General features: G+C 42.6%; 2 protein-coding genes, 1 long non-coding RNA gene and 1 pseudogene across 3 annotated transcripts; 1 reads left to right on the plus strand and 3 right to left on the minus strand.

Moving 5' to 3' along the window:
• The first annotated feature begins 274 nt into the window (after nt 1–274).
• Nucleotides 275–2,095, plus strand: LOC105556352 (annotated as a pseudogene).
• Nucleotides 2,096–2,640: 545 nt separating this feature from the next.
• Nucleotides 2,641–3,307, minus strand: LOC105556353 (nuclear receptor 2C2-associated protein-like). Its single transcript, XM_012003435.1, has 3 exons — nt 3,302–3,307; nt 3,086–3,179; nt 2,641–3,020 (listed from the first exon to the last, which is right to left on the minus strand). The coding sequence occupies exons 1-3, from the start codon at nt 3,305–3,307 to the stop codon at nt 2,737–2,739; spliced, it is 384 nt and encodes a 127-aa protein (XP_011858825.1). The 3' UTR covers nt 2,641–2,736.
• Nucleotides 3,308–3,310: 3 nt separating this feature from the next.
• LOC105556349 lies at nt 3,311–5,988 on the minus strand. Its single transcript, XR_001008547.1, has 2 exons — nt 5,738–5,988; nt 3,311–4,861 (listed from the first exon to the last, which is right to left on the minus strand). It is a non-coding gene; the product is annotated as an uncharacterized LOC105556349 (long non-coding RNA).
• A 102-nt stretch (nt 5,989–6,090) lies between these two features.
• On the minus strand, nt 6,091–8,116 carry LOC105556354 (kinesin-like protein KIF18A). Its single transcript, XM_012003436.1, is given in 3 exon segments — nt 6,091–7,523; nt 7,525–7,957; nt 8,085–8,116. Coding segments are annotated over 3 exon segments (1,470 nt in total). The 3' UTR covers nt 6,091–6,518.
• Nucleotides 8,117–10,526: the final 2,410 nt, after the last annotated feature.

Raw genomic sequence — 10,526 nt, forward strand, 5'->3', positions numbered from 1 at the left:
AAAATATAAAAATTTCTACAAATTTCTATTTCAAGTCAATTTTTTGTAGTTATTTATAGAAATTTTTTCCGCTAAGGTCGCCGCTTTACAATTCAGATGCAGATTCGATATTTTTTTATTTCTATTGCAAGGGAGTAACTGCAAAGTAACGATTCGTTACTTTTCGAGTAACTGTAACTGTAACGCGTTACTTTTCAGAATTGGTAACTTGTAACTGTAACTAGTTACATTGTTAGCGAAAAAACTGTAACTGTAACTAGTTACTTTTATAAAGTAACTTTCCCAACCCTGGAAAGGGTGTTCACTCAGGTGTTGGGCCCGAGGAATCAGAGGGAGCCGTACAGCAGTGGGCACACGGTTAATCGACGCAACGAATATTTTCTGGGGCTCGGGCGTCTCCGAGGTGGCCCGCGATCGTCCGGTGGTACCGCTCAGCTGGTCAGCCGAGAGATGAAGGGTTCTGAAGAATCGCTCTGTATCACGTTCTGGTACTTTATGTTCGAGTCTTTCATCGATTCCACATCAGGACCCAGCTTAGGTAGATAAAGTTTTGCAAAAAAAGTGAACGAAAATCTATTTAATAGAATCGTATGCTTCGAATTTTGCTTTACTTTTCTCAATTTATAATTAAGGGGTAATACCACCAAAATCTAGCGATTTTAATCGCAGAATTTCTTAATTTTAGATTGTTCTACATAATATTATCTTTGTATCTAACATTATATTTTATAATAATGTATATATATAATATGTACATTTTATAAGGAAAAAGAGAGAATCTAGGAATTCAGTGCGATAAGATAAATTGTTATCGATTTTTTCCAAGACGTATGTTGGTATGGAATGCAATTTATCGACAAAATGAGAACGTTCTTAATTTTTTTAGGCGTCTTGCGACTGTACGTGCAAACAGATGGTGACAGTTCGAAAGCCAAACCTATATGGCAACTATACAACAATCAAGATCCGACATGGAGCTACGCTCAGACTAATGTCAATCAAAACACAAATTTCAATATCGTGTTCGAGGGCACGTGGGGCCCGAACAGAGCCAGTGGTAGCATAGGAATTGACGATATCTCCTTTTACACTGGAAATTGCAGTGGTGAATATTTTCTTCTTCTTCTTCTTCTTCTGAACTATCTATTGCCTTTGGGGCGTAATACTATTCTCTAGTCTTCTCATTTTATGTTGTAAACTTTTGTGAAATTTACATCTGCACACAGTGAAACCAACGAGTGCAGTCGTTCGCGCAGAGGACTGCAGTTTCGAGAAGGATTTGTGCGGATGGGAGAACATAACTGTCTCCGACAACGACCGCCCTGTGATGTGGCAGCGTGCGTTTCTGGCCCACCGACCGGCCCAATTGTTGGACAGAACCTTTGGCGCGACCGGTGATTTCGTATTCTTCGACATCTTCACGACAAATAAAGAATTGACGAAGGTTCAACTACAATCGCCCGTCGTCAACGCCTCGCCCGACGAAGAGTTCGTATGTTTCACCTTTTGGTTCGCCGCTTTCGGCGTAGAGGAGTCCACCACCCTGCGAGTGATCAAAATGCCTGCCGAAGAGACCGAAGGACAAAGTGAAGGCGAACAGGAGCAACCGGTACCAATGCTGCGTATAAAGCCGAATATAATATTTTTCATAACATTCAGAATGTCACTTTACATTCCTCGAGCTCTTTAACAGAAAAACAAATTGTTCTTACTTCCTTGCTTTCATTTCAGTATCAGATGCACTGGAGTTTTTGTTCTGGAGTACATACGGTTCACTTTGTTCTCAACTTTTCATTAAATTATTGCAGTTATGGTCACTGACAGCTAAAGGATTGAATAGTGATAAGCGGCTGGTATGGAAGCGGCGCAAGTGGCGATTGAAGCGCGAACTCCGTACCGGCTTGTTCTCGAGGGGAGCGCCAGCAATGGGGGCTTTGCCGTCGACGACATAAAATTTCAGCCTTTGACCTGCGCAAGTAAGACTAGACGAAGTAACCAAGCCATACAGTAAATGCATGCGAATGGTATTAAAAGATATCCGCTTCTTTTCTCAGCTCGATCAGTCAGTGCTCAACCGATCCAAAACGAGACCTGAGAATAACCACGTGGTAATTGCGAAACAAATAGTTTCTATTAACTGTTGTAAGTAATCATTTCTTATCGTGCATTTAACAGCCATGATTTATATATTGTATTTAACTGTACGTAAACCGAATAAATCATTTTATATAAAACAAATTATTTTAATTAAAATAAGTATAGTAATTAGTATAAGTATGCCTGAGTAAATACTTATATATTTATATAACTAAATGAATGAAATGTACAAACATAAAGAATTATTTAACGCCAGTAATTAATTAATCAATGTAAGGAAATTGCATGACGACCCATCGCTGGCAAATTCTAATTAAAGAAATTCACTGCGAAAACTATGCAAACTCTTATAGAAAACTCTTTAATGTATTATAACTGGCAAAGCCAAAAAGTTGTAACATCCTAAGTTTTATCAGGATACAGATTTTTCTACAAAAATTGTATAAATCTAATCGTCTCCTACAAATTTATGTACCAACAAATTTTATAATATACAAAACTACAAGATAAGAAAAAGTTTCAAATTTTAATCGACCTCACCTGACCGATTGGAGCTGAGGTCGATTGAAATCTGAAATTTTCTTATTCAACACTGGCAATCCGATGAAATATACCATTTATAAGATAATAGACGAGATATCACGAGTACAACGATAAATCATATATGATGATCCTGCCGAAGAAATCGTAGCTTTCGTTGAATACAAATTTAAAGACCTTGGCTCTGATCTGATTTTTCAAGTTGAATGGCTGCGGGTTGTTCTTGTTCTTCGGATAAAAAGTTTCGACAAACGCCAGCTCCTTCTTATCATTACCGGCCTCTATACGGCAATTCTTCCCAGCGAATCCACCCTGGAATTCCACCTCGAAGCTCGAGAGACCACATTCCGCCTCGAACGTAACGAGAACCCATGTGGACTTCCCTGCCACGCGTAATATTACATTATATCGCTAAATACGAAGCTGATCCGTGGGAAAACTCGATTACCTACCGCATCGGAATTCCAACACGTTTCGCTGCAGTTATCAAACATATACATCTTGCCGTAAGACTGAACGTTCCTGTTCAGCACAGAACTCACCTTGAATAAAATATCGAATCGTTATTATACCGCGAATACGAAAATTTTTTCCCGGGAGAAAGAAAGAGCATATCGTACATGTACATAATATATATCTTTTCTTGAATTAAGCTACAAAGAACGTACATAGATAACATTGAAAAAAGTCATTTTATTAGAATACTTGACTTTGCCTCCTTCAGCGCGTGCAGTCAATAGCATAATATTTAAAATCTCGCATCTGTTACAAAAAAATCTTATTTTAAGTCTTATAGTAATAAGGGAAAACGACATGCAACTTGCGATATATAAAAAGTTTATTATAATCCATTGGTAAATAAATAATGAACGCGTTTTACGGCGTACAAGGCACGCAGGTTTACATATTTATATATCTACAATATATCTATATAACTTACACAATAACAATATGTCGCAAATAAAAGCAACGTCTGGCCGGCTCCAAGCCGAGCATTATTACCGCAGAAATTGCTTTTACTTCGCTTAACGTTCGATAAAAGCCTCTCATGTGTCTTACAACGCTAAAACCTACTTTACATGCACACATCCTTCTTGCTATTAATAACGTCTCATTATTCATGTTTCTCGCAGTACACAGGTGACACTTCGAGATTGCATCACCAAGATCAATAGGAGAAAGACAACATCAATCAAAGTCTAGCACGAAAACGGTAATGAGTTAAAAATATATATGTAAAAAACCGGCAGTCTATTACAGAGTCCGTATAAATGCCCAGTTTCAATTATTTCCGGTTGGAAAAAGTTTACATGTTTTTTCCAACCAATTGCTTAATGATTAATTAGGGCGATGCAAATCGTGCAGCCGAACGGAAATAGAAATCCCATGCAGATCGATCGTCGACGATTGCCATTTAGTCGCAAAATACAGAACGCGTTTATCAAAAATTAAAAATGCAGTAAAGTAGGATCGAACAATTTTATATTGCGAGGATCCAACGACTTGAAAAACGCAAGCGTATCAAGTGCAACGTGTGAATAAGCGGGTTTAAATTTCCGAGGATTTTCAATAGAACGAAAAACCGGTAATTAAATTTCATTATTCGTCAAAGACTTTAAGATGTCCAAATCTACATATTCAAAGGTCCAAAATTAATTACGTTTCAAAACATTTACTTGTCCTAAAATCTAAACAAAAAAATTCGAAAATCGCGAAGTCGTTAATGAAGCATTTTTAAAAACGCGAACTGTATGGTATACTACTTGAACAGGATATTCGTAATGTCAACACTGTACAGCTAAACCTCTACATATTTTAAAAACAAAGCTTCCTCTATGAGGAAGCAAAATATACATATAATGTTATTCTGAGATGATATGACTAGTACCATACTCTGTTTTACCTAAGCAAAGTGTCTCTTGAAAATTTTTTACTTCTTGGTAATACTGCCCGAGCATAAAACCGCTACCTCCATTTGTCGTCCTTTCTCTCACAGGTGGAGAATGATTCGATACCGTTTTCCGGAGAGGCGGTGGCAAATCAATCAATTGATCGGTACTACCCATGATAGCGTTAGCACCCACGCGTTTTTCCGTTCGCCAGCGTTGGAACAACCATAAGATTAGACAAAAATTTGGCACAAGATGGAGGAGATTGTGGCCTTACAGACATCGCGCTATACTTAGCATAGTCAATAGCATAATATTTAAGATCTCGTATCTGTCTCTCTTATTACTATAAGACTTAATAAGATTTTTTTTAACAGCAGGTAAAGCTGTCCATGATCGACCTGGCAGGATCCAAGGGGGCCTTGGCTACCGGAGGCAAGGGTGTGAGGTTTATGGAAGGGTCCAACATCAACAAATCCCTGCTGGCTCTCGGGACTTGCATTAACAATCTCGCGGACGGCATAAAGCACATCCCGTACCGTGATTCCAAACTCACGAGGCTGCTCAAGGACTCGCTCGGCGGCAACTGCCGTACTGTCATGATAGCCAATATCGCTCCAAGCAGCTTCGCCTACGAGGATACGTACAACACCCTGAGGTACGCGAATCGCGCAAAAAAGATCAAGTCGATCCCCAAGAAAAATGTGTCTTGCGAGACGCACGTTGCCGGCTACATCAAGATAGTGGACGAGCAGAAGAAGGAGATTGATGTGTTGAAGTCAAGACTCGCGGCCTTCGAGAATGGAGCGCTCCAGCCGGCCGAGTGCAAGCCGAGCCTCGCCATGCTGGAGACGTACAGGCTGGTGGAGTTGAACAATTCGATGCCAGCGATCGGCACGGCGATACCGGGGATGGACGACGAGGATGCCTTGAACTCCATCTTGAACGCGGGTGAAAGTAGCTGTGCGAAAAACCTCTCCAGGAAGCGCGTATTCGACAAGAACAGCGAAGGCGGCAGTACATCCTCCAAGCAGACGAAGAAACTGGTGCACAAGGAGAACGAACAGAGGCCTGTACAAATGAGTGCAAAAAGTACCGCCACTCTGAATAATCTGAAGAGCGACGCATCCAATGTTTTCTCACTTCCCTGGGACAATATAGTAATAAGAGAGACAGATACGAGATCTTAAATATTATGCTATTGACTATGCTAAGTATAGCGCGATGTCTGTAAGGCCACAATCTTCTCCATCTTGTGTCCAGGTGCCAAATTTTTGTCTAATCTTACCGTAGAAATCTCGTAGACGGTGAAGCTGGTACGGATCTAGAAAATAGAAACGATATCTCATAAAGTCAGGCAGGATTTATAGCGAATTCGGTTGCTCGCACTAGTGAGTACATGTTAAGGCATCGTTACGTTGCAGTTACTCTCTTGCAAAGAAAATAAAAATACCAAACAGGTTAAGTAAGTCTTATTGTCGCCAGTGATGATTCAAGGCTTATTAAAAAATATCAAATCTGCATTTGAATTGTTAAGTGTCGATATAAAGGTTTACGCGCAAATACAAGGCCTGATGCAATCTGTGGAGGTTTAAAAAAATATATAAATTAACTGTTAATGTAACTATGAGTTAAGTTACAGTTACAGAGGGGTATATTAGATACTCTAAAGAGGTATTTAAGACAAAGTTAAAAATTGGGTGTAAAGAAGCGTTGGTGTGCGCTCAGTGCGCAAGCAACCGAATTGACTGTTAGGCCGCACCAAATATTGTTTGTATACAAATAATACCTACTTTTTCCCAACGGTCGGCTCATAATACGGATGGGTTGTTATTAGACCGCGTCTCTCCTTGTTGCGTTTTTTCTCAAGCGCCGCGCATGAACAGAGACTGAGAGGAGACCGTGATTTCTCCTCGGAATTGTGCCAGGGAAGTGAGAAAACATTGGATGCGTCGCTCTTCAGATTATTCAGAGTGGCGGTACTTTTTGCACTCATTTGTACAGGCCTTCGTTCTCCTTGTGCACCAGTTTCTTCGTCTGCTTGGAGGAAGTACTGCCGCCTTCGCTGTTCTTGTCGAATACGCGCTTCCTGGAGAGGTTTTTCGCACAGCTACTTTCACCCGCGTTCAAGATGGAGTTCAAGGCATCCTCGTCGTCCATCCCCGGTATCGCCGTGCCGATTGCTGGCATCGAATTGTTCAACTCCACCAGCCTGTACGTCTCCAGCATGGCGAGGCTCGGCTTGCACTCGGCCGGCTGGAGCGCTCCATTCTCGAAGGCCGCGAGTCTTGACTTCAACACATCAATCTCCTTCTTCTGCTCGTCCACTATCTTGATGTAGCCGGCAACGTGCGTCTCGCAAGACACATTCTTCTTGGGGATCGACTTGATCTTTTTTGCGCGATTCGCATACCTCAGGGTGTTGTACGTATCCTCGTAGGCGAAGCTGCTTGGAGCGATATTGGCTATCATGACGGTACGGCAGTTGCCGCCGAGCGAGTCCTTGAGCAGCCTCGTGAGTTTGGAATCACGGTACGGGATGTGCTTTATGCCGTCCGCGAGATTGTTAATGCAATTCCCGAGAGCCAGCAGGGACTTGTTGATGTTTGCGCCCTCCTTAAACCTCGCGCCCTTGCATCCGGTAGCCGAGGCCCTCTCGGATCCCACCAGGTCGATCATGGACAGCTTGACCCGCTGCACCTGACCGTCCAGCTTGTTAGTCATCATGATGTATACCTGGAAAATCGCGTGGCTCCTGCTGCTCTCCTTATTGGCGTCCGTTGGATGTTGAGTGCGATTCTTGTTACCCTCCGCCAGCAGCGAGAGCAACTCCTCAGCATTCTGGATGGCGATCGGCTCTAGACCGGCGACCACCACTCCGCCCCTACCGTCCTCCCTCAGATGCAGAGGGTCGGTCTTGTGCAGCAGGTTCTGCACGTTCTCGTTGTATATTTCCAGGTAGGACACGCCCAGATTGAACTTCCGGTGCTGGCTCTGCATGGTTCTCTATCTCGGCGAACAGCTGCGCCATGGTGCGGTACGTGATGCCGAGGTCCTCCCTGCTGCCCAGCATCGTGTGAGTTTTGCCGGCGCCGGTGGCACCGTACGCGAACACGGAGCAGTTGTAGCCGTCGAGGAGGCTGCTGATCACACTCTTGGTGCTTCCCTCGAATACGTCGGCGTTGCTGGACGCCAGGTCGAACACCTGGTCGAAGATAAACGGCAGCTGCTTGTTCTGCCTCTTCAACATGTCCCTGCCCTTCTGCGGCACGTTGCGGAAGAAGAAGGGCGTCTCGTGCTCCTTCGGGTCGAAGATGAGCATCTTGTCGTCCACGACCTCGATGACCGTTCGGCAGTTGTCCTGTAACTCGCGCTCGTTAGGCGGACGCACTCGCACGATTACCTGTATCTTAACTCGGTTTTCCTTAAGGCTGATTTATGATGGCTGTAACTGTTAACTTATGCCAGAACCGGTAAAGTTCGATACTGGGATTTCAATGCTTACGTTCATAATGGGTTTCTGAACGAAAGCATTGAAATCCCAGTATCGAACTTTACCGGTTCTGGCATAAGTTAACAGTTACGGCCATCATAAATCAGCCTTTATGCCCGGCTTCGCCGAGCCGCGCGACACGCGTTTCCTCGCTTTGCTAGGCGACGACTTAAGGCTGACTTATGATGGCCGTAACTGTTAACTTATGCCAGAACCGGTAAAGTTCGATACTGGGATTTCAATGCTTTCGTTCAGAAACCCATTATGAACGAAAGCATTGAAATCCCAGTATCGAACTTTACCGGTTCTGGCATAAGTTAACACTTACGGCCATCATAAATCAGCCTTTACTACGGCGAGAATAAGAAAACCGCCTTTTGTACATTTTTGCTCGCTACGCGGGGAGTAACTGATCTCCAGTTTCAGATCGCGAAACCGATCGCACGATCGACGTGGGAGAACTAACGAAACGCTCTCGTCGCTGCAATAACGTTCGCGATCGGGGGAGCCGTTTGGCGGGGCTTGGCGTAACGTTGAGTTTTGAATTTTAATGTCTGAACGCGAATGAGAGCGTAGAAGGCGGCAGGCAACGGTGGGGCATCATCCAATAGCAAGAGGTGGAGCGGCGCGCCGAAAAAAGTTGTCACGCAGCGAGCGGCAAGGTCCAGTATACACTCCCCGCTCGCCCCTCACCGCTCGTCCCTCGCCATGCGACGTTCGCTACTCGACGTTCGGCTCTCGCTACTTGCCCCTCACCCCTCATCCTTTACATGTGGTTATCATGAAGCAATATGATTATAATTGCAGGTTGCTTAAAGCGTAATTGCTGATGCATTTCCTCCATCTGAGAACAGTATTTTCCGGCATTAATGATTTTACCAGTACCGGGATTCTGTAACTTGCTATCGATGTTTTTCGGTATCGAAATTAACTAGCGACAGCAAAGATGTTAAAAACACAGCTTTCATAGGTTGGTTAACGATATCGAAAACCATCGATAGCAAGTCACAGAATCGCCGTACAGGTTTCAAGAACGAATAATTAATAATGCCAGCTCAACAGACGTGGAGTTATTACTGTTTCATGATAACGTTCGACCATATCCCAGTGAGAAATGATTCGTCGATCGACATCGAAATGATGTCGAATCGACGTCAATTCGACGGTGTCGATGTCGATTCGATGTCGTTTCGACGTCGATCGACGAATCATTTCTCACTGGGATGTTTCAAGAACAACAGTTTAGAAATCTAGAAATTATACGAGAGTTGCAGTATGAAACTCTTTCTATTTGCTCGTTTACAAGTTACTAATTATTTTATATTGCTATTTTAACATAGGGTCTTACGGGAACTGAGACAAATAATAAAACATTCAAAAACTATTAAAAACTAATGCTAAAAATTATAGTTTTTGTAGTTACATGTTTTTCAAACATGTAAAAGTTATCTGCGAAGTTTTAAAACGATTTGTTTGCTCGTTTTGCAACTATTATTAAGAAAGCGCAATGATCATCAATTGAAGCGATATCGACGACGGAACGTGATAACGCCGCATCCAGACTTAATCTTTCAAGCAAAAAAATGTTTACATTTTCATTAAACTCAAATTCTATTCACAATAAACAATACTTTAAAATATGATTTTATTAATTTCTTGTAATTATGTATCGATCAGAATGCTCTGTTCAATTTTAATTTTCTAGGAACATCAGAAAATTATATGCATATTGCTTCATGGTAACTCTCGACCACATGTAAAGGACGAGGGGTGAGGGGCAAGGGGCGAGAGCCGAGCGTCGAGCGGCGAACGACACAGGGCGAGGGGCGAGCGGGGAGTGTATACTAAAGCTTGCCGCTCGCTGCGTGACAACTTTTTTCGGCGCGCCGCTCCACCTCTCGCTTTTGGATGATGCCCTCAGACATTAAAATTAATTTCTCGAAAACTACTGCGAATGTTGCAAAATGGTAAAGTTTTCTATTCAGTTTGCCCCGGTCTATTTGCCATCTACGGGACATACGGGTATTAGGACACACCCTGTATTTGTAACATTAAATGCTAAATACTCTATCACGTTTCGCATTCTTTGATTATATCGTATGAAATACAGACCTAAAATAAAGTTTCACGAGGATAGGTTTCAGGAATAATTTGAAAAATGTAAAAAGACGAACTCACAAGCTGCAAATGTGGATTTCAATGATTTCAGGATACAGGACGTGAGAATTGAACAAACTGAAAAAAAAGCAGTTGAGAAACTGTGCTAATCGTCTTTTTGAGTAATTAAATTTTTTATTACTTTTGAGGCTTAGAAATGGAATATCCAGGAGGTAAAAATCAACATTTTCGACACCTGCTCTTCTTCGCTTTTCATCGAGGCCAAAAAGCTGCTGAAGCAGCCCGGGACATTTGCAACGTATACGGAGAAGGTGTCATAGGCGAGTCTACAGCACGGAAATGGTTTGCAAAGTTCAAAAATGGCGATTTTGACGTCGACGACACGCCCC

This window comes from Vollenhovia emeryi, unplaced genomic scaffold (assembly GCF_000949405.1).
Source record: "Vollenhovia emeryi isolate VEMERY1.0 unplaced genomic scaffold, V.emery_V1.0 DF940079.1, whole genome shotgun sequence".
NCBI classification, from domain to species: Eukaryota; Metazoa; Arthropoda; class Insecta; order Hymenoptera; family Formicidae; genus Vollenhovia; species Vollenhovia emeryi.

Coding starts and splice junctions, on each gene's coding strand:
- LOC105556353 (XM_012003435.1), bottom strand. Junction 3,021..3,085: donor TTGGAATTCCGATGCGGTAG/GTAATCGAGTTT, acceptor TACGCGTGGCAG/GGAAGTCCACATGGGTTCTC.